This window comes from Oncorhynchus keta, unplaced genomic scaffold (genome assembly GCF_023373465.1).
Source record: "Oncorhynchus keta strain PuntledgeMale-10-30-2019 unplaced genomic scaffold, Oket_V2 Un_scaffold_10655_pilon_pilon, whole genome shotgun sequence".
Taxonomy (NCBI): Eukaryota; Metazoa; Chordata; class Actinopteri; order Salmoniformes; family Salmonidae; genus Oncorhynchus; species Oncorhynchus keta.
In genome coordinates, this window is record NW_026290756.1 from 118,453 (window position 1) to 146,181 (window position 27,729).

The 27,729-nt window shown below is 45.3% G+C and overlaps 1 protein-coding gene across 1 annotated transcript; it reads left to right on the forward strand.

Annotated features, from left to right (window-relative positions):
- Positions 1-115: 115 nt before the first annotated feature.
- On the forward strand, positions 116-24,961 carry LOC118375502 (dual specificity mitogen-activated protein kinase kinase 6). The gene is made up of 12 exons (XM_052513411.1): positions 116-500; positions 11,660-11,729; positions 12,488-12,536; positions 13,314-13,427; positions 14,550-14,669; positions 15,465-15,581; positions 16,042-16,093; positions 16,351-16,478; positions 18,558-18,635; positions 18,935-19,074; positions 21,338-21,383; positions 21,755-24,961. The coding sequence occupies exons 1-12, from the start codon at positions 482-484 to the stop codon at positions 21,830-21,832; spliced, it is 1,011 nt and encodes a 336-aa protein (XP_052369371.1). The 5' UTR covers positions 116-481; the 3' UTR covers positions 21,833-24,961.
- The last annotated feature ends 2,768 nt before the right edge of the window (positions 24,962-27,729 follow it).

Genomic DNA, 27,729 nt, shown 5'->3' on the forward strand with positions numbered 1-27,729 from the left:
AGACTACATATCCCACAACTATGTACAACACAGGGAGGAACAACGTCATAACGCATTTGACGCTCGAGCTTTCAGATGTCAGATTGATCGACTTCGTTTTGCATAGCCCGGTGCCCCGGATGAACAGAGTTGACTCATTTTAGATCATTCCATTGGTCCTGAATAAAAATCTCCACACATCAGGAGCACCGGGCCATGAAAAACTAATACGACCACTTCTTCGCTGTCTAAAAAGTGTACAGTTTGGTAATGTAACGTTATCGAGTTAAATTCGTATGTGCTTTCGGTTTATAACTTTCTTTTTTTTAAACTAGAAGCCCTGCGACACGGAAACAAACTAACGCAACATGCATGAAGATTGAAACAGACTTGCATCGTAGTTGCAGGACAAGCCGCAGCTTCTGAGCGGGGTAGATGCAGGGAGGGAGGGAGTAAAAAAGTCTTTGTGCTTCCCCTCCCCCTCATCAAAGCAAAGGGGGAAATGTCTCTTTCTAAAGGAGGTAAGAATTTTAACAATAATGTTAATCGTGCAACAAGACTGAATTTCCGACAAAAAGATGCAGTGCTGGAAATCAGGGTTATGTATTGCGTCATTGCATTAAGACGTTTTTAAAAATATCAGTTCGTTTCCGGCTTAACGTTTGGGTCTGTCCTTGTACAAAGTTGCTAGCTAACTCCAGCTAGCTACAGTACAACTTGTAATGTGGTGCCTAATTGCATTTCTCTGTAACCTGGCTAGAAACCATAAAATGTATGCGGATTCCCCGTGGTTGGTTGGTTGTTTCCTGGAAATTTAAACAATTGTTTGTGAACACGCGATAACGTTGCTAACGTTAAGTTAGGCTACTTGGGGCTGTGAAGTTGCAACTGTTGCTTGTTCGTTAGCTACCTTCCTACCGAGCTAACGTTACCTATAGCATTGTCTATTCGACCAAACGAAAAGTGCGTAGCTAGCCACACCGGTATCGATGTAACGTTAGCAATATCTCGTGCGTTATTTCATTGGGAGCACGCATGCCATGCCTCGCGACTTGTCGTTTTGATGGGAAAACATGAGTCATGTATTTTTCCGACAGCGTTACTTGGTCTAATATTACCGTGTGCGTCGTCTCTCACGCATTCTTGCAATAGTTGTTCACTTATATTTGTCTCGCATATTTTCTACAAATGCCTGATCTATCATACAGTTGGTCTCCCTCTGACACTAAGTGATGTGTAGTTAGCGAGCAACAAGCAATGCTGAATTAAAAACACCTGGTGGAAAATAAATCAAGGCCCTCCTACGTCACATGGGGACATTATGTTGTTGATGATGTGATATTATGCTACACCATCGTTTCCAAAACTCTGGTCCTGGGGATCCCAAGGGGTACACATTTTGGTGTTTGCCTTAACACTAACCGTTACACAGCTGATACAAAATATCAACTGATTATCAAGCATTCATTATTTGAATCAGCTGTGTAGTGCTAGGGAAAACAACAAAACGTGCACCCCTTGAAGTCCCCAGCACCAATTTGAGAAGTGCTGATCTACACAATCCTAACTGGCATTACCACCAGGATTGTGAGAGGCCTGCTCACTGACTATTATGCTATAACAGGCAGCCCCTCTATAGCCTAGCTACCTGAATGCATGTGTTGACTTGTACTTCCAGCGACTTCTGCAACCTGTGGTTGTACAGCTGCTACACTGTTGTGCTATGCTGACGTTATTGGTGCTCACCTTTCTTTCGGGAGCAGCAACAGCCTGTTTGCTTATAGTAAAAGTGTAGGATGAGCCCTGGGTTTTCCGTTGTGTCTGGACTTTTCTTGACGGTGAATGCACCAATTTGTAAGTCGCTCTGGATAAGAGCGTCTGCTAAATGACTTAAATGTAAATGTGTAGCCAGTTTCACTTTAAGGTAATGGGTGGAGTTGGCTGAAGTACTTTGCAATGCTTGTTTGTTCATTTCGAGTTGCTGTTGCTTAAGGAGGTTTTACAACAAATAATGCGATCATCTACAATGGTGTTTGCCCTGCCCATACAAGAAATGTCAGCTGCAATGTGACACATTTTCAAGCACCCCGTTTTTTGTTTTGTTTTACAACAACCTTTTAGTAATTTAGCAGATGCTCTTATCCATACTGATTTACAGACAGTGCTAGGCTTTAGCACAGTGGGTTAACACGGTCTGACCGGTGTGCCTTCTGACTGGCAGCCAGTCCCATCCTGGGATGGTTTATCTCCATGGAAAGTGCGTTGTAGTCCAGGACTAGGTTTAGAGGTAAACTAATTTGTATTTTATTCTTATCCCCATTAGCTGTTGCTAAAGCAGCAGCTACTCTTCCTGGGGATCCACAAAAAAAAACATGACATAATCCCAGAATGTCAATAGACAAGAACAGCTACACATGTTAAATAACAATAGAACCCTAAAAAGGTCCTACTGACAGTTACACACATTACTGAGTTACCCACACATCAGTCAGTACATGTACTTATGCCCCAGAGTTATTTGGGTCAGAAAGGGGAGAGGCATTGTGATGTGTTGTTTTATTCATGTTTTTTTCTCTTTAAGATAACTTTGCTGTTTGCTTGAGTCATTTGAGAAGGAAATGAGTTTCACGCAGCAATATCGGGCCGATTTCGACAACAACTAAGAGCGGTGAAGCACAAGGCTAAGCGTCCCTGCTGTTTTGGTCCCGTACCTACTACGTTGTAGGAGTGTGACGTGAACCCGTAGCACATGCACAGAAACTCTGCCAGTGAGAGAGCACTGCTGCTTGTCCAGAGTGAAAAACAACCTGTTACTTGGTAGCTTCATCGTTGCCGGTTTAAGCGGGTTGATGGTGGCTCGTGACCCAGCTATTCACGCCGTCATCCAATGGGCTGCCCAAGAATTCTGAGTATTTATCTTCACACACAAGACATAGCATACCTTGTGCAGGAGTCTTCAAACCAGTGCACCTGTCTGTGACTAAAGCCGGGTGGGGTTATTTTCCTCTAGAAGGTAGTGAATCACCTGTAACATGAGACACACCACAGCTACGGCTGTAGCTAGATTAGTCAGCATCAATTATTTCAGTTTACCGCCTATAGGCTCTTGTTGTGCATGGTTCAGGCCGTTGAGGGGAGGCTTCTTGGAAATCTGCTCTATTGCTCGAGTTGTGTCATGTCTGATGGCGGCGTCCAAACTCAAGAATCGATGGCTGACGTGCACATTCATTCCATCTTGTGAATTGAATGAAAAATCAAGTTGATTTTGGTTACATATGGCCTTGACTATACACACCACTGGTTATTTTACAATGCTTTACAAAACGATCTGTGTAGCAGGTAGAATGTCACATTGACACGATGCTGATGGCAAAGCAACTCGTATAGTGGAGTGTAAGCCCACTGTCTATAACCAAAGGGTTGTCGTGCAGTAAGCTTATTTGGCTGGGTTTAGGGTTCAGGTGGATGTACCAGGGGTTCAGAAAGCTGCAGGAGAGCTGTGCCCAATGATATCATGCTTCCCAAAGGATCACGTGACAGCTATTCAGAAAGGATGTCTTGTTTGGTTGGGAGTCATCCTCTCTTGCCTGGATACAGACACTAGAGGGAAGTGCACACCTGCCCCAACCCCCAAACCCTGAGGAAGTTAACACAGTAAGCATCGTCCATATGGGCTCCCATTTGTAACATGAGAACTTCCAACTTGGTTTCGTCGACGTCAGACATTCCCACAAAGAAAGTGTTGGATACTGCATAGTCCCATGCCTGAAATGCTTAGAGTTGGAGGATTTTTAATAGCTCCTTCATTGATATGAGGCCTGATGTGGGCCTAGCTGTCAACTAGTCAAATATGTGACCTCAGACGCTCAAGGTATACTGTATGTCAGGGAGTTCAGCTGAAATAGAGTGCCACGTAAGGTCCGTTTCTGCCTTGCATTTTAGCTATGCATTACGAGCTACGGGTAATATTTAGCCAAACTAAATCGTTTCTTGCCGTGCTTAAAACAATGTTGCGCTGTGGATCAGCTTTAATATTGCAGATTGTGGCTTCTAACAATGTAATTGTCTGCATCATTTCCAATCCCCCATATATATATTTTTTTATAAAAAATAATATATATTAACAACAATTTCATTGAGTTTACTGAATTACAGTGAAGAAATCAGTCAATTGAATTTCATCTGGATTTCACATGACTGGGAATACAGATAAGCATCTGTTGGTCACAGATACCTTCTAAAAACATTTAAAAAGGGGCCTCACAATGGGACTCAGGATCTCACCACAGTATTGTACATTCAAATTGCCATCGATAAAATGCAATTGTGTGTCGTTGTCTGTAGCTTATGCCTGCCCATACCATAACCCCACCGGCTTCATGGGGCACTCTGTTCACACCCTTGACATCAGCAAACCACTATCACAGTGCCATCCGTTTTGTCACCAAATACCCCCCACCACTGTGACCTGTATGCTCTCGTTGGCTGGCCCTCACTTCATATACGTCGCCAAACCCACTGGCTCCAGGTAATTTTATAAGTTGTTGCTAGGTAAAGCTCCGCCTTATCTCAGCTCACTGGTCACCACCCACCCGCAGCACGCGCTCCAGCAGGTATATTTCACTGGTCACCCCCAAAGCCAATTCTTCCTTTGGCCGCCTTTCTTTCCAGTTCTCTCCTGCCAATGACTGGAACGAACTGCAAAAATCACTGAAGCTGGAGCCTCTTTTCTCCCTCACTAATTTTAAGCACCAGCTGTCAGAGCAGCTCTCAGATCACTGTACCTGTACATAGCCAGTCTGTAAATAGCCCATACAACTACCTCATCACCATATTGTTATTTATTTTGAACCCCAGTACCGCTACTTGCACACACATCTTCTGCACATCTATCTATCGTGGTCCTTCTGTGGCTCAGTTGGTAGAGCATGGCGCTTGTAACGCCAGGGTAGTGGGTTCGATTCCCGGGACCACCCATACGTAGAATGTATGCACACATGACTGTAAGTCGCTTTGGATAAAAGCGTCAGCTAAATGGCATATATTATATATTATATTATATATTATCACCCCGGTGTTTAATTTGCCATACTGGAATCATTTTGTCACTATGGCCTATTTATTGTGTCACCCCCCCCTTATCTTACCTCATTTTCACACACTGCATTTAGACTTTCTCTATTGTATTATTGACTGTATATTTGTTTTTTCCATGTGTAACTCTGTGTTGTTGTTTGTGTCACACTGCTTTGCTTTATCTTGGCCAGGTTGCAGTTGTAAATGAAAACTTGTTCTCAACTAGCCTACATGGTGAAATAAATACAAAAACAGCCTGGAGGTGTGTTGGGTCATTGTCCTGTTGAAAAACAAATGATTGTCCCACTAAGTGCAAACCAGATGGGATGGTGTATCGCTGCAGAATGTTGTGGTAGCCATGCAGGTTAAGTGTGCCTTGAATTCTAAATAAATCACAAACAGTGCTTTACTGGTGACACTATCATACCTCCTCCATGCTTCACGGTGGGAACCACACATGCGGAGATCATCTCACAACCAAAAATCTAATGTCCATTGCTCGTGTTTCTTGGCCCAAGCAAGTCTCTTCTTGTTGGTGTCCTTTAGTAGTGGTGTCTTTGCAGCAATTCGATCATGAAGGCCTGATTCATGCAGTCTCTGAACAGTTGATGTTGAGATGTGTCTGTTACTTAATCTCTGAAGCATTTATTTGGGCTACAATCTGAGGTGCAGTTTAACTCTAATGAACTTATCCTCTGCAGCAGAGGTAACTCTGGGTCTTCCTTTCCTGTGGTGGTCCTCATGAGAGACAGGTAACTCGTAATGAACTTATCCTCTGCAGCAGAGGTAACTCTGGGTCTTCCTTTCCTGTGGTGGTCCTCATGAGAGACAGTTAACTCGTAATGAACTTATCCTCTGCAGCAGAGGTAACTCTGGGTCTTCCTTTCCTGTGGTGGTCCTCATGAGAGACAGTTAACTGACTGTTGTTTCTCTTTGCTTATTTGACCTGTTCTTGTCATAGTATGGACTTAGCCCTAGTTGGTAAAATACCATCTTCTGTGTACCACCCCTACCTTGTCGCAGCACATCTGATTGACTCAAAAGCATAAAGAAGGAAAGCAATTCCACATTCACTTTTATCAAGGCACACCTGTGCGTTGAAATGAATTCCATTCCTACCTCATGAAGCTGGTTGACAGAATGCCAAGTGTGCGCAAAGGGTGACTACTTTGAAGAATCTCAAACAAATCAAAATATATTTGATATTTAACACTTTGTTACTATTTGATTCCATGTGTGTTATTTCATAGTTTTGATGTTTTCATTATTATTCTACAATGTAGAAAATAGTGAAAATAAAGTGTGGAATGTGTAGGTGTCAACTTTTGACTGGTTGTGTGTGTGTGTGTGTGTGTGTGTAATATATATATATATATATATATATAACAGTTGTATTGGTTGCAAAAATGTTGTATAATTTTAATTGGGGAAAAACTCAGTTTTGAATCCGGCTTCGTTTTGTGAATCCTTACCTCTTCCACTTGCCGCCTCCATTTTTGCAGTGATGCTGCAGTCAGTTGGTTGTAATTTTGAATACAGAAGACATTTCCATATTTTTGTTAACGATTCCACCCGTCCTATTTATATAATTTACAAATATTAAACAATTTTTAAACATATTTTTTTTTAAACGTTGTTTTTTGTTGTTGTTGAGTAAAACAATATTTGTTTAATCCACCAGAAAAGACAGAACAAATATTAAACCAAATTTGCAACCAGCTTTTTATGGCTGGTTTTAAAAATAGTGATATTTTGGAGAAAGTGAATAAAGGCGAAAAAGGCCATGCTACTTCAGTTGGGACAAAGGCTGTTTTTATACTGTTGTTCTAGGTCATTTTAAGAAGGTTTTGAATGCTCTTTATTTAGCTCGACAGAGGAAATGAACATCTATTTTTACTCTGCTGGGTGCATGTGAGCATAGCACAAGTCAATGAATCTCCCCTCGCTGTGTTTCACTGGGAAGTCAATGAATCTCCCCTCACTGTGTTTCACTGGGAAGTCAATGAATCTCCCCTCACTGTGTTTCACTGGGAAGTCAATGAATCTCCCCTCACTGTGTTTCACTGGGAAGTCAATGAATCTCCCTCAATGACTGGGAAGTCCCCTCGCTGTGTTTCACTGGGAAGTCAATGAATCTCCCCTCGCTGTGTTTCACTGGGAAGTCAATGACTCTCCCCTCACTGTGTTTCACTGGGAAGTCAATGACTCTCCCCTCGCTGTGTTTCACTGGGAAGTCAATGAATCTCCCCTCGCTGTGTTTCACTGGGAAGTCAATGAATCTCCCCTCACTGTGTTTCACTGGGAAGTCAATGAATCTCCCCTCACTGTGTTTCACTGGGAAGTCAATGAATCTCCCCTCACTGTGTTTCACTGGGAAGTCAATGAATCTCCCCTCACTGTGTTTCACTGGGAAGTCAATGAATCTCCCCTCGCTGTGTTTCACTGGGAAGTCAATGACTCTCCCCTCGCTGTGTTTCACTGGGAAGTCAATGAATCTCCCCTCACTGTGTTTCACTGGGAAGTCAATGAATCTCCCCTCACTGTGTTTCACTGGGAAGTCAATGAATCTCCCCTCACTGTGTTTCACTGGGAAGTCAATGAATCTCCCCTCGCTGTGTTTCACTGGGAAGTCAATGAATCTCCCCTCGCTGTGTTTCACTGGGAAGTCAATGAATCTCCCCTCACTGTGTTTCACTGGGAAGTCAATGACTCTCCCCTCACTGTGTTTCACTGGGAAGTCAATGAATCTCCCCTCACTGTGTTTCACTGGGAAGTCAATGAATCTCCCCTTACTGTGTTTCACTGGGAAGTCAATGAATCTCCCCTTACTGGGAAGCTGGATGTCTGCAGTGGCTCATCTGAGGAGAGCACGAGATGCTACCAGTCCAGTCTATACGAACATGCTTTCCTCTGGATATGTAGGTTATTTGCTAACATTTAGCCTCCTGTGTATGTACTGCAGAGAATCCACCCACGGTTAGGTTGCACTGTATTACCCAGCCAACACAGCACACCCAACCTAAATGCTTCACTTGAAACATTGCATAACGGTGCACTGCCTGTTTATGAATGGTGTCTCTGATGCTCTCTGCAGCCCTTTTTCCCAGTTAGTGGTACAGGGAGCCATTGGAAGCTTTAAACAGCAAGTGGTGTTTAAGTGTCTGGTTAATTCTGAGCCAATGTACACTATATACGAAGGTATGTGGAAACCCTTCAAATGAGTGGATCTGTCTCTTTCAGCCACACCCCATGCTGACAGGTGTATAAGATCGAGCAAACAGCCATGCAATCTCCATAGACAAAAGTTGGCAGTAAAATGGCCTTACACGGAACCCAAACCGGCTGCGCCATCGTGCATATGTTTATTTTGTCCCCCCCCCACACCAAACGCCATCACAACACACAGGTTAAAATATCAAAACAAACTCTGAACCAATGACATTAATTTGGGGACAGGTCGAAAAGCTAGCTAATTTGTCCTATTTAGCTAGCTTGCTGTTGCTAGCTAATTTGTCCTGGGATATAAACATTGAGTTATTTTACCTGAAATGCACAAGGTCCTCTACTCCGACAATTAATCCACACATAAAATGGCCATCCGAATCTAGTCCAACGCTCTAACCACTAGGCTACCCTGCCGCCCCCACATTTAACCAGGTAGGCTAGTTGAGAACAAGTTCTCATTTACAACTGTGACCTGGCCAAAATAAAGCAAAGCAGTGCGACACAAACAACACATGGAGTTACACATGGAATAAACAAGCATACAGTCAAATAACGCAATAGTCTATATACAGTGTGTGCAAATTGCGTGAGGTAAGACAATAAAAAGGCCATAGTTTCAAAGGAATTACAATTTAGCAAATTTAACACGAGTGATAGGTGAGCAGATGGTGATGTGCAAGTAGAAATACTGATGTGCAAAAGAGCAGAAAAGTAAATAAAAACAATATGGGGATGAGGTAGGTAGATTAGGTGGTCTATTTACAGATGGGCTATGTACAGCTGCAGCGATCAGTTAGCTACTCAGATAGCTAATTTTTAACGTTAGTGTGGGAAATATGTCTCCCTGCTTAAGCGATTTTTGTTTTATTCAAAAAAATGCAATTAGTTCCAATTATTGGCAGCAGAGAACTGCAAGGAAAGGCGGCCAAAGTAGGTGTTGGCTTTGGGGATGACCTGTGAGAGATACTTGCTGGAGCGCGTGCTACGGGTGGATGTTGTTATCGTGACCAGTGAGCTGAGAAGGCGGAGCTTTACCTTGCATCGACTTATAGATGACCTGGAGCCAGTGGGTCTGGCGACGAATATGTAGCGAGGGCCAGCCGACTAGAGCATACAGGTCGCAGTGGTGGGTGGTATAAGGGGCTTTGGTAACAAGGCCTTCCCAGAATTGCGGAGACTGTTATAGCAGCAAAGGGTGGACCAACTCCATATTAATGCACATGATTTTGGAGTGAGCTGGTGTCCACATACTTTTGGTTATGTGGTGCTTCCTTGCCTAATGGCCTGTCTGGGTTAGAGGGAACAAAATCATGTCCAGGTCAATGACAGTTGTTGTTCAGGACACGTACCAGGATGCATCTCAATAGTCTCAAGTGTTGTCATTTCCTCGTGTTCTTTCCAACACAGATCTACCAACATGGAGCAGAGCCTGTAATTGGCTACCTGCCAAGATGGCTGGTGTAGAAGACATGCATGGGGTTGCTTTAGAGTTCATACAGCTGCATCTTCAAAACGCAGTCCATCAAATCTGCCTTTTTTAAACCATTACACCTGCATTTTATTTTGAAAGTCTATTATATATATACACACACACACACACACACACACACACACACACACACACACACACACACACACACACACAGTGGGGCAAAAATGTATTTAGTCAGCCACCAATTGTGCAAGTTCTCCCACTTAAAAAGATAAGAGAGGCCTGTAATTTTCATCATAGGTAAACTTCAACTATGACAGACAAAATGAGAAAAAAAATCCAGAAAATCACATTGTAGGATTTTTAATGAATTGATTTGCAAATTATGGTGGAACATAAGTATTTGGTCAATAACAAAAGTTTCTCAATACTTTGTTATATACCCTTGGTTGGCAATGACAGAGGTCAAATGTGTTCTGTAAGTCTTCACAAGGTTTTCACACACTGTTGAAAGTATTTTGGCCCATTCCTCCATGCAGATCTCCTCTAGAGCAGTGATGTTTTGGGGCTGCCCCACTGTATATATATTATTTTGCTTCAGTAGTGATCAGGGGCATAAAAATATAGTTTACCTTCACAGAAAATACATTAGTGCAACACATTCGGCAGAAAATACAGAAAATAACTTAATTCATCAGATGACAATAGAATGTAACTCTATTTGGCATTCAGCCACACAAGTAAATGAGCTTACAATGAAAAAGCTAGCTATATATATATATAATTTTTGTGTTATTTAAAAAAATTTTTTTTTTGCAAAAAACAATACATGGCCATCAAATTTGTAGTGTTTATCATAGAAAGAATGTTGCTAGCTACATTTCCGGATGTTTTGCTGGAAGCTAATTGTGCATTTTACCAGAGAAAAGTAAAACAGAGAGCCAGTTCAGAGTGCTGTCTGCTGATAGAATGCCTGTTTTCATGCATTCTCATCTGAGTGAAGTGCAACTGAAGCACAAAATTAGTCTAGGCAAAAAAAAAGCATTTAAACCAGCATTTTATTTTTTGTCTGTGTGAAAACACAGAATTCTGCATTTAACAGGACCTCTGCAAGTGTACCTGCCAATAGCGGGCAGAAATCAATCTGCCTCAGGCCCCGGATGAGAGCAGATCCTAAATATCTTTCTGCTGCATCACTCCCACTCATCCAATGTTGTGCAGATCAGGAGAGGAGGAAAGGGTCCACGTTTAGACTATAGAGGCACAGTCCTCGTCTGAATCCCACGTTCCTTCAGTTGGGGTTGTTGTTTTACACCAGCATGGCCCCGTTGCCCTGGCCTGGATGAGAAGTCCCCACTTGTTGCTTGTGAACAGTGTTTATGAATGCACTGTAGTGTGCATTTCACACAGGGAGAGGTCTCTGGTCTCCATTGTGTAGGCAGAAGCAGACCTACTGCAGAAGCAGACCTACTGCAGAAGCAGACCTACTGCAGGAGCTAACATGAGTCACTGTTCAGTCAGTATTCCTCTGATTATGGTTGAGACTTTGGTTGGGACAAACCAAGGTGGTTAAACTGCTGCTTGTATGACAATAGGGTTAGACAAAACTGAGGGTTAATGAGTGAGGGTTAATGAGTGAGGTAATCTGTTTCTGCTTTCTCGCTCTCTGTGTCATCGTTCCGATTTATGAGCGAGTCGTTCAGCAGTTTTCTATTGTTGAACAATCTCTGGGTAGATAACAAATGGAGCTGTAGAGTCACTAACACGTTACAGTACAAGTCGGAAGTCCACACCAAAAACAGAACCAAGCATTCTCACAACACATGGTTCAACTGGGGGTTTCTCTGTTCTGCTTTATTGAAAGTAAAAATTGACAGGTCATGGTATAGATAAGTTTTGTTAAAGAACTAGACTGATCTTTCCTCTCCCTATCCTCTCCTCTCCTAGGAAAGAAGAAGAACCCAGGCCTCAAGCTCTCCAAAGAGGTCTTTGATCAGCCCCCACCTGCAGCCGCAGCGTAAGGCTTCTTCTCTGTCATTGGTTGGCCGGATTCCAGGTGGTCTTTTTCGTGGTCGCGCTGTGCATCTCAGAAGATCGCTACATCATATTAACGTGGTTTCTGAGATGGGGGGCTAAACACTTCTCCAGATATTGTGAGAGCTCATTATCTGTGCAGCACGACTCCAAAAAAGATGCCCTGGAAATTAGCCACTGCTGTGTGTTTGTGACAAACGTGACGATGACCTCAGTGCAGATGATGTGTTTGTTTTCATTTCTTAATAATGGTGACGAGGAAAAGCACTGATGCCAGAGAGAAGCTAACAAAAGAAACAGGGAGAGTGTGCTGAAGAGGTAGCTGTACATCCTTAATAATGGTGATGAGGAAAAGCACTGATGCCAGAGAGAAGCTAACAAAAGAAACAGGGAGAGTGTGCTGAACAGGTAGCTGTACATCCTTAATAATGGTGATGAGGAAAAGCACTGATGCCAGAGAGAAGCTAACAAAAGAAACAGGGAGAGTGTGCTGAACAGGTAGCTAGTACAGTAATAGAGGATGAGGTTATGGTTTCATATGCAGATGTCATTACCTGAACCTCCTCTTTCACACCCTAAATTATACCAGCCAGGTTTCACATAGCATCTTGTCAAACTACAGTCATGCAGTGTGATGTTCAATAAGAAAGAGCATTAGTTGTTTGTGTTAAGTTTGATATCGATGTCACTTTTTTAAACGAATGCATGGTATTAATCCCACTACCTATCCTCTCTCCTCAGCCCCCCTCGAGATCTGGATTCCAAAGCCTGTGTTACCATTGGAGAAAAGGTAGGGAAGGGAGGAACGTTGTGTTCAGGCTGTAGTACTTCACTTTCTATCACCTTTTGTGGTTTTACTTGGGTCATGTTCATTAGACACCAAACGGACGAAAACAGACTGAAACAGGGAGGGGCTGCTTGGGGTGTATTCATTACGCCGATTCTGTTGGAAAACGTTTCTTAACCGGATTGGGGACGGACCTGAATTTGTCCAATAGAAACTCATGTTTTTTTAACTTTGGACTAATGTTTACACCCCTGGACGGGTCCTAAAAGAAGCACTTACTTTTGTTTTTCGTTGCTAAGCTTTTTGAAAATGTTTTCTGTTGCATGTCCTAATGAACACGGCCGTAGCGTTTTCTCTAATGCCTTTACTGGTTGACTTTGATGTGACTGATAGACTTTTCTCACGCTGTGCATCTCAGACAAACGTGACGATCACCTCTGTGCAGATGATGTATTTGTTTTAATTTCTGAATAATGCTGATGAAAGAAACCACTGATGCCAGAGAGAAACTAAACAGAACGACAGGGAGAGTGTTGAAGAGAGTTGTACTGTAGTCAACGATAAGTATATGGTTTTGGTGTCAAAATGGTGATGTCATTACCTGACTCAGAAATCCTAAACTATACCACCTGGGTCCAATAAGAAATATGCATTTTTGTTTTCCGATGGGTCCTAATGAACACGACTCTTGGGTTTTCTCTTTTGCCTGTATTGGTTGAACTTGATGTGATTGGCTGATAGACCTCTGTCTCTCTCCACTGTGTTTCTCCCTCTGGACAGAACTTTGTTGTGAAGGCAGATGACTTGGAGCAGATTGGGGAGCTGGGTAGAGGAGCGTATGGCGTGGTGGACAAGATGAGACATGTGCCCAGTGGGCTTATCATGGCCGTCAAGGTGGGTGGAGTGCTCCAGGGTGCATGTTTAATGAGCCTATGTTATGGAACGTTGCAGATAGAAATGCCATGAATAGAGACAACACGATTCCTTATGTCAGAGGCGTGTTTGTTCTACATAGCATATGTGTATCTGAATGTTTCAAAATGTTGCCTTCTACTGAAACAGACATTTTAGATTTCTGTACATTGCATTCGGAAAGTATTCAGACCCCTTGATGTGAATAAGGTATTTCATGTATTTATTATTTCTGAATTACTGAATCCATTTTAGAATAAGGCTGTAACGTAACAAAATGTGGAGTCTACGGTTCTGAGATCTTACCGACGGCACTTTATCAGAGATGTTTATTAGATGTTTTCAAAAGTCAAAACAGACATTTTCTATTTACATATCTGAGATGTTGATTAGATAAGTGTGCGTGTCACTTTTAAAGACGAGCCACACAGCTCTATCTCAACATCAACACTCCTGACCAACACAGACCTGTGCTGTTTTGACAACTCCTATGGTCATTTTGTGCTCCCGAGTGGCACAGCGGTCTAAGGCACTGCATTTCAGTGCTAGAGGCGTCACTACAGACCCTGGTTCGATTCTAGGCTTTATCACAACCGGCCGTGATTGGGAGTCCCATAGGGCAGCGCACAATTGGCCCAGCTTTGTCCAGGTTAGGGTTTGGCTGGGGTAGGCCATCATTGTAAATAAGAATTTGTTCTTGCCTAGGTAAATAAAGGTTAAATATGTTTTTATTTTTTATTGTCAAGCCAAACGGGACAATGAATGACCTCTGTGCAGATGATGTATTTTGTTTTAATTTCTGAATAATCCTGATGAAAGAAACCACTGATGCCAGAGAGAGACTAAACAGGTAGTTTAACAGTAATAGAAGAGGTTATGGTGTCGTATGCAGATGGCATACCAAATGTAACGTTTATTTTCACCGGGAAGTCATCATCTTTAACAAGAATGCCCCTGAACTATATGTCATTTACACACAAAATAAAATAGATATATTATGGAAGAGATAGTTAGTGTTCCTGTGAGTCTTCCATTCAAATTGCTGTGGTCTGAGCCAAAGGGCTTTGTTCCTTCTAGTGATTGTATTTCTGTGACCCCCCCCAGAGGATCCGGGCCACAGTGAACACCCTGGAGCAGAAGAGACTGCTGATGGACCTGGACATCTCCATGAGGACTGTGGACTGCTTCTTCACGGTCACCTTCTACGGCGCTCTCTTCAGAGAGGTCAGCTCTCAGCACCACATCTGTAGCACAGCCTGGGTTTGCCTGGACACTGTCACTCAGCACCACATCTGTAGCACAGCCTGGGTTTACCTGGACACTGTCACTCAGCACCACATCTGTAGCACAGCCTGGGTTTACCTGGACACTGTCACTCAGCACCACATCTGTAGCACAGCCTGGGTTTACCTGGACACTGTCACTCAGCACCACATCTGTAGCACAGCCTGGGTTTACCTGGACACTGTCACTCAGCACCACATCTGTAGCACAGCCTGGGTTTGCCTGGACACTGTCACTCAGCACCACATCTGTAGCACAGCCTGGGTTTGCCTGGACACTGTCACTCAGCACCACATCTGTAGCACAGCCTGGGTGTAACGCGTGCTGACTAACGAGATGACACCAGTCAGTGCGCCCTACGTGCTAAAGTACTATACGTGCTAAAAGTCCAACCTCAAAACATAAATGGAAAAAACTAACCTGTGAAAAGGACATTATGGTGGAAGCCTGTGGCTCGGCTGGCTTTCACTTGGCCACTTCTTTCTTCCCTCAAATACATCTTCAATTCAGTTGGGTTTTCAAACTACGGTTAAAAGTAGTCTCCTCTGTATTAGTCATGGAAGGACTTGTTTGTTTTTCTTTGTGTGTCACACTGACTGTGCAGATGCTGTATTTTGTTTTAATGTCTGAATAATCCCGATGAAAGAAACCTCTGATGCCAGAGAGAGAAAACAAACAGGCTGAGTATTTTAAAGAGGTAGTTGTACAGTAATAGGTGTTTCTCTGCGTTGCCAGGGTGACGTGTGGATCTGCATGGAGCTGATGGACACGTCTCTGGATAAGTTCTACAAGCAGGTGATCGATAAAGGCATGACCATCCCTGAAGACATCCTGGGGAAGATCACTGTAGCGGTGAGTGGACACCTGGGTCGTGTTCATCAGGACACGCAATGGAGATCATTTTAAAAAGGATTTGCAATGGAAAACAAATGAGTTTCTTATTGGTCCAGGTAGTTCCTCCCTGTTTTAGTTTTTATGTTTGGTGCCTAATGAGCACAACCCTGCAGGGTTACTGAATAATGCTTATAGCTACAGTATAACGTCACACTGACCTCTGTGCAGATGATGTATTTTGTTTTAATTTCTGAATAATCCTGATGAAAGAAACCACTGATGCCAGAGAGAGAGAACAGAACAGAACAGAAAAACATGCATAATACTGAAGTACATTTTCCTATTGATATGTTTTATATTGTCATCTTTAAGAAGTGTCCACAGCAGCTTGTTGTGACGCTGTATAAGGAACACAGTTCCCTCAGGTTATCTGGACTGACGTCATTACAATGCAGTGTAACTGCTTCTCTCTCTCCAGATCGTCAAGGCTTTGGAGCATCTGCATAACAAACTGTCAGTGATACACCGAGGTAAATGAAGGATACGGTTCTGGTAGCCTGCCGAGCTAAAGCCAAGGCAAACACAGCTCCCCAAGCTAACACAAGTCTTCATGTCTTGGGCACGGTTACTCATCACTCGATCACCTCCTTTACTCATGTTGACCTGAAATGGCCCTTGATTTGACTTATTATTATTCTTATTATTCTTATTATTTGCTCTCCGCCACGCTTGGAGGGATTAAACTATTCCTGATGATTAAAAACGTGTTTTTTCTAACTTTGTGCAGATGTGAAGCCGTCCAACGTGCTGATCAACACACAGGGCCAGGTGAAGATGTGTGACTTTGGCATCAGCGGCCACCTGGTGGACTCTGTGGCCAAGACCATGGACGCCGGCTGCAAGCCCTACATGGCGGTGAGTAGGACACCTTCTCGGCCATGTTCAGTAGGCAACAGGGTTTCTGTTAGCCGGTAATAGACGGGCTTTAAAAAATATATATTTTGGGGGGCTTTTCATAATTTATCTGCCGAGGGACAAAAGAGAAACTCCTATTGCAGAATAATGTGTTTTAGCCCATTGATTGATGGAAATACCAGTCAACGGAAAAGCATTTGGCCGGTCATGCTTACAGTGCATTCAGTACAGTATTCAGACCTGATTTAAAAATGGATTAAATTCATTTATTTTTATAAGGACAAATCGAAAACAAGTTTTTGCAGAAATATTTGCAAATGTATTACAAATAGAAATACCTTACTTGCATAAGCTTCCAGGCCCTTTGCTATGAGACTTGAATTTGAGCTCAGGTGCATCTCGTTTCCATTGATCATCCTTGAGAGGTTTCTACAACTTGATTGGAGTCCACCTGTGGTAAATTGTGTTTCCCATTTCTATATGCTAGAGGCTTCGGTGTGTAGAGGCTTCGGTGTGTCACACACCACTTTGTAATGAACTGGAAGCAGTTACATTTTGAAAACATACTTCCATGTAATTGTTTGAAACCTGAATGTTTTACTTCATGTTAGGAGACATGTCTTACTTTCCTTCAAAGTAAAATCCCACCATAGAAACGTGGTGGTAATTATTTTAGACTTCCATATGCCATTGAAACCAGTAGCATATTCAACTTTCTTTCATTGTCCAGTAGCCAAATCAAATTCAAATCAAATGTATTTATATAGCCCTTCCTACATCAGCTGATATCTCAAAGTGTAAAACCCCAAACAGCAAGCAATGCAGGTGTAGAAGCCAAAGGCACAATCCTAGTCATGTTAACAACCCGTGCTAGTTGTTGCATCTTTAGTTCTCCCCTCTTTCTAAATTGTGTGTGATTTTTGACAAGCGTGTTTTTCATGCTAATTGCATTATGGAATAAACATCGGCGTATAACCTACTGCCTTGTGCTCATTGTTGTGCTGATAATGTGAAGAAATGATGGTTTATTGACATTTTACGTTTTAACCTTCTGCTCGGTTGCATCAGCCTCGTTATTTTAATGTTGCCATGGCCTACTGGTTGTATGAATTTGGGATCCTTCGCCCCACAACTGTCCCAGAAGCCTACCAATAGAATAGGTCATATTTTCTGCTATGGGGTACTAGTTTGACATAGGCGAGTGATGTTGCTGATGTTGGCTGAGGAGAAGGACACGTGACAGTCATTCTAACATCTTCAAAGTGCCTATCAGAATTTGGTTATAAGGACGCACACCGTTGAATCCTGGAGTGGCATGTTCTGTCAGAATGAATAACCATCATCTAAGAGTGATTTCAGTGGGTGGACTCCCTAATCAGATTACACACCCAATGTCTACATTTCTCAAACGTCTGTTAAAATTAAAATGTTGCCGGTCAAATGTACTGCGCCACATTTTCCTAAAGGAAACCCTTTTTTAGAGAAGTTTGACACGTAAGAAATCAAATGAGACTTCCATATCCGACAAGTTAACGTGGTACCTCCTACGTTTCCATTTTGTGCCGACTAAACACGACCCTGGTTGCAGCCAGGCTTCTTCAGTCATTGGTTGGCCAGATTCCAGGTTCTTCTTCGTGGTCAAGCTGTGCCTCTCAGGAGATTGCTACATCATATTGATGTGGTTCCTGAGATACTAAACGTGACGATCACCTCTGTGCAGATGATGTATTTTGTTTTAATTTCTGAATAATCCTGATGAAAGAAACCACTGATGCCAGAGAGAAACTAAACAGAAAGACAAGGAGAGTGTTGAAGAGGCAGTTGAACAGCGATAGTGAGGAGGACTGGGGAGAAGAGGAGAGGTGGCTCTGACACCGTCTGGGCCACGTTCAGTAGGCATCGCATGGAAAACATCTAACACAACAAATACTTAACATGACCCTGGTCTAGTTGTGGTTGGGAGCGCACTGCCTGAATGAAATAGGACCGGTGCTTGTTGTGTTGATGTCGTTGTTATGTGTTACGGTGGTATTCTTATCCTATGTGATGGCGATAGTGTTTTCATTCCCTCGGTTTCAGCCAGAACGGATAAACCCCGACCTCAACCAGAAAGGCTACAGCGTCAAGTCAGACATCTGGAGTCTAGGAATCACAATGGTGAGTCACAGACACCATCGGCAATTCTTTCAACAGCAGGGTCATGTTCATTAGGCACCAAACAAGAAAATGGGACTGAAACGGAGAGGGGCTACCTGCATTCATGTGATTGTTTTCTGTTGCACCGTTAGTTTGTAACGGTGTGTCCTAATGAATACAACCCTGGTCTGAGTGATGATTCTACTCTATTGTCCCATGTTTCTTTGTGATGGTAAATACCAGTCTCCATAGTTGAAAGGTGAGCTCCAGACTGCCTCCCTCTGTGGGATAACAAACCTCTGTCTGGTCCTCTGCCCCAGATTGAGCTGGCCATTCTGAAGTTCCCCTATGACTCGTGGGGTACACCCTTCCAGCAACTGAAGCAGGTAGTGGATGAGCCCTCTCCACAGCTGCCCTCGGGCCGCTTCTCCCCTGAGTTTGTGGACTTCAGCTCCCAGTGGTGAGCCCATCTCTCTCTCTCTCTGTCTGCATTCCAAATGGCACCATCTTCTGTTTAGTAAGGAAGGAAATCACAACTCATTTATTTAACCAGGGGTCACCTTTTTTCTCCCCAAATACTGTAAAACTATTTGGTGGAATGGTTCCACGCTGAAAATATACAGAAACATTAGTTTGAAAAAGGCTAGTGTATTTTCCTAAGAATTATTAAGCCTAAACATACTAAACCAAACTGATGTTGTGGCTGTAATTCATCAGTGTGAGCAGAATCTCAATGTTGTTAATCCATTTAGAAAATTCAAAAGAACAGGCAGAATAAACTAAATGGAACATCTGTAGGCCTATATTAAAAAGACAGATTTTGGTTTGTAACCTTGAAGAAATTTCAATGTTTCAAACTGAGCCCCGTTCCAAACTGAGCCCCGTTCCAGACTGAGCCCCGTTCCAGACTGAGCCCCGTTCCAGACTGAGCCCCGTTCCAGACTGAGCCCCGTTCCAGACTGAGCCCTGTTTGAGAATAACAGTTCCTGATGCACATCACTTCACACTGGCAACCCTTTTTTTCATTTGGAAAAATAATCTGTTTTGTTTTCTTGTTATATTAGATCATGTTTTTAGCTCTAAAATAGGTGTCTTGACTGTGATGAGTGCTCAGGAAATGAACAAAACCAGGCTCCCCTGCTGAGGTTACTGCTTTTTACCAGGACCTATAGGAGTAGGGTTTAGAGCCCTGGTCAAAAGTAGTGCACTGTATAGGAAATAGGGTGTTATTTGGGATGCTGCCTGTCTGGCCTTACTGATGAGGCAGTTGAACCAAACACCACCAGGTGGCCCTGCCCTGCTGTCCCCTCCCTGTGGGTCCAGGCCTGGGCACTGTCCTGCTGTCCCCTCCCTATGGGTCCAGGCCTGGGCCCTGCCCTGGTGTCCCCTCCCTGTGAGTCCAGGCCTGGGCACTGTCCTGCTGTCCCCTCCCTGTGGGTCTAGGCCTGGGCCCTGCCCTGGTGTCCCCTCCCTGTGAGTCCAGGCCTGGGCACTGTCCTGCTGTCCCCTCCCTATGGGTCTAGGCCTGGGCCCTGCCCTGGTGTCCCCTCCCTGTGAGTCCAGGCCTGGGCACTGTCCTGCTGTCCCCTCCCTGTGGGTCCAGGCCTGGACCCTGCCCTGCTGTCCCCTCCCTGTGAGTCCAGGCCTGGACACTGCCCTGGTGTCCCCTCCCTGTGGGTCCAGGCCTGGACACTACCCTGGTGTCCCCTCCCTGTGAGTCTAGGCCTGGACACTGTCCTGCTGTCCCCTCCCTGTGGGTCTAGGCCTGGACACTGCCCTGGTGTCCCCTCCCTGTGGGTCCAGGCCTGGGCACTGTCCTGCTGTCCCCTCCCTGTGAGTCTAGGCCTGGACACTGTCCTGGTGTCCCCTCCCTGTGGGTCTAGGCCTGGACACTGTCCTGCTGTCCCCTCCCTTTGGGTCCAGGCCTGGGCCCTGTCCTGCTGTCCCCTCCCTGTGGGTCCAGGCCTGGACCCACAGGGAGGGGACAGCAGGACAGGGTCTGTGGGTCTAGGCCTGGACACTGCCCTGCTGTCCCCTCCCTGTGGGTCCAGGCCTGGACACTGCCCTGCTGTCCCCTCCCTGTGGGTCCAGGCCTGGACACTGTCCTGGTGTCCCCTCCCTGTGGGTCCAGGCCTGGACACTGTCCTGGTGTCCCCTCCCTGTGGGTCCAGGCCTGGACACTGTCCTGGTGTCCCCTCCCTGTGGGTCCAGGCCTGGACACTGTCCTGGTGTCCCCTCCCTGTGGGTCCAGGCCTGGACACTGCCCTGCTGTCCCCTCCCTGTGGGTCCAGGCCTGGACACTGCCCTGGTGTCCCCTCCCTGTGGGTCCAGGCCTGGACACTGCCTTGGGGAAAAAGACAGCCTGGAAATGAATGCACCTACATTTTTGTGGATGACCCAGTTGTCCTGGCCCACTCTATAAATGTCATGCTGTAGCTTTCCTGTAGTCTTATCTGGTGTAAATGTGTTATGGTGTACTTAGAGTTGCACAACTACGGCAACTTTCCCAGGTTGGAGGATTCTGGATTTCCTGCTGATTCCTTTCTGATTCTGGGAATCTCCTAACTGACATCTGGGAAAACTTTCCCAAAAATCCCAGTTTATCAGAATGTTGTCCTCAAACAGGCTTTGATGTGTTGTGGGCTCTTACTAAAGGTATATTTTAAGAAGTGTCCAGTATTGAGGTATGTTTCTCAGTTCTTTGTTTTGTTCTCTCTCTGCAGCTTAAGAAAGAAACCCAACGAGAGACCCGCCTACACAGAACTAATGGTTGGTTTTAGATCCTCATCAGCATTTGTTTAAATCAGTGACCGGTGAATATGTGTGTAATGTTGTTGGATTGTAGGCGTTGTTGTTCTCTCTTCATTCACAGTATCTTTGTAAAAGCTCACTTCCTGTCTCTGTTTCCTCTTTGTTATGTGTCCACAAGAGGACAGGCTTACCCAAGTGTTTAGTCAAACCATGATGATCATGTATTCTTGTATTTAAGTCTTGTGTGCTCCACATATGTGTAAGTCTTGTGTGCTCCACATATGTGTAAGTCTTGTGTGTAAATGTGTACTTTCTGTTGGACTCCTGTTTTTATTTGAGGAATTGTTGACTCATGTTGTTTTCTCATATATATATATATTTTTTTACAGCAACACCCCTTTTTCACCCTGCATGACTCCAAAGAGACGGACGTAGCCAGCTTTGTCAAGATCATCCTGGCAGACTGACAGGCCCCTCCACCCACCAGGGTAGGAGGTAGGCGGGACTTCTCCACCCACCCACCAATCCAAGGCCTTTCAGAAAGCTCACTGGAATTGATCTGCCACACAACTCCAACTTTCTTTCCCCAAAGACTGACGCCAGCTCACAGAGGCCACGTGGGAAAGCGCTTGTAATATGAACTCAAGATGTTGATGGTGTCCACCTAAACTGGAGATGGTCAACTCACCCACGGGTCCAACTAACCTTTCCCTCCCTCTACTCCTACAAACTGAACTGATTCAAACTCTTCACTGTACCAGTTTTCTGATTGGACAGTGTCTGTCAGCAGGAAGAAAATCTCTCTTTACACATACTGTATGTCCATCACTCTGAATTACACAGAAAGCCAAAAAGAATTCGGTGAAATGTGTTCGTCTCTGTATAATGAATTGAAAAGATATATATTTTTCATTTATGCGTTTTTGTTTTTCCTGATACAGTTTGTAATACTGTATATTTTCATCAAATATGAATTTAAGGGTGTGTCTTTACTCTTTCTGAATGGTATCATGAGGGGAAGAGGTGACCTACATTTCTCGTCTCGCCTTCTGGTGATTGGTCAGTAATGGGACGGCAGCTGCTGTCGTCGGGCAGGGTTTTGGGAGGCTCTGGAGGGGTCAGACTCAGTAAGTTTCTTTGTAGAGGGAAGTTCAAAGGTGAAAGCGTGACTGGGGGGCCCTGTACAAAAGGAATTGCAAGTCCTACCTAGGTCTCTTTGGTGGCATGGGAATGCAAGGCATCTGTTATCATCTGACCCTATATACACCCCCTCACCCATCTGTATATGCCCCTCTGCCCCGCCCCTTCCTAACCACCTGTAAACGCCCCTCTGCCCCGCCCCTTCCTAACCACCTGTATACGCCCCTCTGCCCCGCCCCTTCCTAACCACCTGTATACGCCCCTCTGCCCCGCCCCTTCCTAACCACCTGTATATGCCCCTCTGCCCCGCCCCTTCCTAACCACCTGTATATGCCCCTCTGCCCCGCCCCTTCCTAACCACCTGTATACGCCCCTCTGCCCCGCCCCTTCCTAACCACCTGTATACGCCCCTCTGCCCCGCCCCTTCCTAACCACCTGTATACGCCCCTCTGCCCCGCCCCTTCCTAACCACCTGTATACGCCCCTCTGCCCCGCCCCTTCCTAACCACCTGTATACGCCCCTCTGCCCCGCCCCTTCCTAACCACCTGTATACGCCCCTCTGCCCCGCCCCTTCCTAACCACCTGTATACGCCCCTCTGCCCCGCCCCTTCCTAACCACCTGTATACGCCCCTCTGCCCCGCCCCTTCCTAACCACCTGTATACGCCCCTCTGCACCGCCCCTTCCTAACCACCTGTATACGCCCCTCTGCACCGCCCCTTCCTAACCACCTGTATACGCCCCTCTGCACCGCCCCTTCCTAACCACCTGTATACGCCCCTCTGCACCGCCCCTTCCTAACCACCTGTATACGCCCCTCTGCACCGCCCCTTCCTAACCACCTGTATACGCCCCTCTGCACCGCCCCTTCCTAACCACCTGTATACGCCCCTCTGCACCGCCCCTTCCTAACCACCTGTATACGCCCCTCTGCCCCGCCCCTTCCTAACCACCTGTATACGCCCCTCTGCCCCGCCCCTTCCTAACCATCTGTATACGCCCCTCTGCCCCGCCCCTTCCTAACCATCTGTATACGCCCCTCTGCCCCGCCCCTTCCTAACCACCTGTATACGCCCCTCTGCCCCGCCCCTTCCTAACCATCTGCTCTGTCACCAAGAGTGCTGTAAAGAGTATGTGAACAGTGTATTCTCATATAGTACATGGACTTGTAATTGGGGGATGATAATGTAACTATCCAGACTCTGCTGTATTTATCTTCCAGTCCCTCCGAGCCGTTTAAAAAGCTGTATTTTCATTATTCATTGTGACTATTATCACTTGGTTTCCTGGATGTGGTTGGGGGCTGCTGTTTGACCCATTTTAACTTTTACATTTAAATTTTTCTCAATTTCCTTTTCCCCGAGTGGCAGACAGGAGCGTGTCAGTATGGTGTTTCGTCCCTGAAGCACAGAGGTCTACGAAGCCTCATGCCTTACACGGACAGGACGTCAGGGAACATCATTTATGTGTGTTGAAGATGTAAATACTATTTTGGACAACTTTTTTTTCTCTTTTTAAATGTAACGTTGGCAACGTGGCGGCAGAGAGGACGTGTAGTCGTGTGCTACGCGGCTGATTTGATGTGTTCTCGTTGGTTTTAATGCAGTCGGTGTGTGAGAGAGGCAAACGCAGCCTGCTGACTCCTCCTGTAATCATCTGTTTGATCGATCTGCTGCAGCCACCTCTCAGGTTTCAATGCCCTGCTTTAAGTCGGCGGAGGCGGCCATGTTTATTTCCCCACCATGTTGTACCTCTCTTCAGCGCTGGGTTGCGTTCATTAGGCGCCAAACGGAAGAAAACAAACAGTGAGGAACTAATGTTCGGTTCCACGTTGCAAAATGTTAAACGCTTCCCGTTGCATGCCCCAATGAACGCAACCCATTATTGTGGAAGACTACTTATGTGTGAGATCATGCTAGGCTGTGAATGGGTACCTGCCATCTAGGCTTGAATCCCAAATCGACCCCCCCAATCCCTAGACAATCATCTAGGTCTGAGACCGATTTGGAGGTATGAGCACTATAACCAGGTGAAGTAATCACCATATTGGTTACCGTTTCCACTCCATACTTTCTAGAAGTGCCCTGGGGAGAAGGGAGGCTCTGGGTTGATCTGGAACTCAACCCTCTGGACTCTGCTATGCAGTGGCCCTCAGGTCTTCCATCAGGACTATGAGAATCCTGCCATGTGACCGCCAGTGGTGGTGGTGGTGGCACTTGCCCCTTAGTGTTTTTAGGGTGCGCCCAAAAGGATGCCCTATTTCCTGTCTCTTCTTTCTAGGGAACCGGGTGCCATTTCAGACGCAGCCCTGGTCTGTAACTGGTAAGCCTACCCGGTCTTCTCTCAGCCTCTCTGACGTACATTGTAGTAGGCTTCTTATCAAAGTTGGTGGATGAGGAGTATTTATAATATGTGAGTAAAGAAGGGAAAGCAAATAAAGAGCTGCTGTGATTTGACCTTTTTTTTCTTCTTCTTGTGTCGGCCATCTTAGAAGTGGACCACTGTCGTCCTCGGAATAGTTCCGTTCCACTTTTTAGTTCCGTGAAGCAGACTAGAGCAGTGAACTACACATTACAACCTGGCTTGATGGGCCCGTTCACAATGTGTTCATGCCTGTCCCACTGACTGGTACTTCTTTATGGGTCACTTTGTAGTTTGTGAAGCTTAACGATCTAGAAGTGGAGTGGGACTATTCCACATAGTACAGAGGCTCCTCACAACACACTGATTCCTTATGTGTTGAGAAGATGGAGTAATACAGTGTGGATGGAACTGTACAGGCTGATGACTGGGTGGATGGAACTGTACAGGCTGATGACTGGGTGGATGGAACTGTACAGGCTGATGACTGGGTGGATGGAACTGTACAGGCTGATGACTGGGTGGATGGAACTGTACAGGCTGATGACTGGGTGGATGGAACTGTACAGGGTGATGACTGGGTGGATGGAACTGTACAGGCTGATGACTGGGTGGATGGAACTGTACAGGCTGATGACTGGGTGGATGGAACTGTACAGGCTGATGACTGGGTGGATGGAACTGTACAGGCTGATGACTGGGTGGATGGAACTGTACAGGCTGATGACTGGGTGGATGGAACTGTACAGGCTGATGACTGGGTGGATGGAACTGTACAGGCTGATTGATGACTGGGTGGATGGAACTGTACAGGCTGATGACTGGGTGGATGGAACTGTACAGGCTGATGACTGGGTGGATGGAACTGTACAGGCTGATGACTGGGTGGATGGATCTGTACAGGCTGATGACTGGGTGGATGGATCTGTACAGGCTGATGACTGGGTGGATGGAACTGTACAGGCTGATGACTGGGTGGATGGAACTGTACAGGCTGATGACTGGGTGGATGGAACTGTACAGGCTGATGACTGGGTGGATGGATCTGTACAGGCTGATGACTGGGTGGATGGAACTGTACAGGCTGATGACTGGGTGGATGGAACTGTACAGGCTGATGACTGGGTGGATGGATCTGTACAGGCTGATGACTGGGTGGATGGAACTGTACAGGCTGATGACTGGGTGGATGGAACTGTACAGGCTGATGACTGGGTGGATGGAACTGTACAGGCTGATGACTGGGTGGATGGAACTGTACAGGCTGATGACTGGGTGGATGGAACTGTACAGGCTGATGACTGGGTGGATGGATCTGTACAGGCTGATGACTGGGTGGATGGATCTGTACAGGGTGATGACTGGGTGGATGGAACTGAGGAACTGATGGTCTACCTCTTTCATTCACTCTACATGCCACCAAGTCATTGGATGGTTCTGACAAACTTGAACTGTGGGAAGACCAAATAAAGGCTTTATTCTTAAATAAAATGTCTCCTTGTCAATTACAGGTTATGACTGGGTGGATGGAACTTACAGGCTGATGACTGGGTGGATGGATCTGTATCAGGGTTGACTGGGTGGATGGAACTGTACAGGCTGATGACTGGGTGGATGGAACTGTACAGGCTGATGACTGGGTGGATGGATCTGTACAGGGTGATGACCAGTGGATGGAACTGAGGAACTGATGGTCTACCTCTTTCATTCACTCTACATGCCACCAAGTCATTGGATGGTTCTGACAAACTTGAACTGTGGGAAGACCAAATAAAGGCTTTATTCTTAAATAAAATGTCTCCTTGTCAATTACTGTTATCGCACCAAACTTCTTGATTATCCCGTTTTATCATTCGTTGACCATGATCGTAGAATCGTGATTAAATCACAGTTTAGCAGATGCTATAGCCAGTGCAGCAGAAATGCTTGTTACTAGCTCTGTACAGGGCAGCAGAAATGCTTGTTACTAGCTCTGTACAGGGCAGCAGAAATGCTTGTTACTAGCTCTGTACAGGGCAGCAGAAATGCTTGTTACTAGCTCTGTACAGGGCAGCAGAAATGCTTGTTACTAGCTCTGTACAGGGCAGCAGAAATGCTTGTTACTAGCTCTGTACAGGGCAGCAGAAATGCTTGTTACTAGCTCTGAACAGGGCAGCAGAAATGCTTGTTACTAGCTCTGTACAGGGCAGCAGAAATGCTTGTTACTAGCTCTGTACAGGGCAGCAGAAATGCCTGTTACTAGCTCTGAACAGGGCAGCAGAAATGCTTGTTACTAGCTCTGGACAGGGCAGCAGAAATGCTTGTTACTAGCTCTGGACAGGGCAGCAGAAATGCTTGTTACTAGCTCTGGACAGGGCAGCAGAAATGCTTGTTACTAGCTCTGGACAGGGCAGCAGAAATGCTTGTTACTAGCTCTGGACAGGGCAGCAGAAATGCTTGTTACTAGCTCTGTACAGGGCAGCAGAAATGCTTGTTACTAGCTCTGGACAGGGCAGCAGAAATGCTTGTTACTAGCTCTGGACAGGGCAGCAGAAATGCTTGTTACTAGCTCTGGACAGGGCAGCAGAAATGCTTGTTACTAGCTCTGGACAGGGCAGCAGAAATGCTTGTTACTAGCTCTGAACAGGGCAGCAGAAATGCTTGTCACTAGCTCTGAACAGGGCAGCAGAAATGCTTGTCACTAGCTCTGTACAGGGCAGCAGAAATGCTTGTTACTAGCTCTGGACAGGGCAGCAGAAATGCTTGTTACTAGCTCTGTACAGGGCAGCAGAAATGTCAAACAAGAAATCAAATGTCAGAAGGAAACCAGTTAACAACCCAAATAACACTCAGTAATCCAAATGCAATCTATGCGTCTATACTA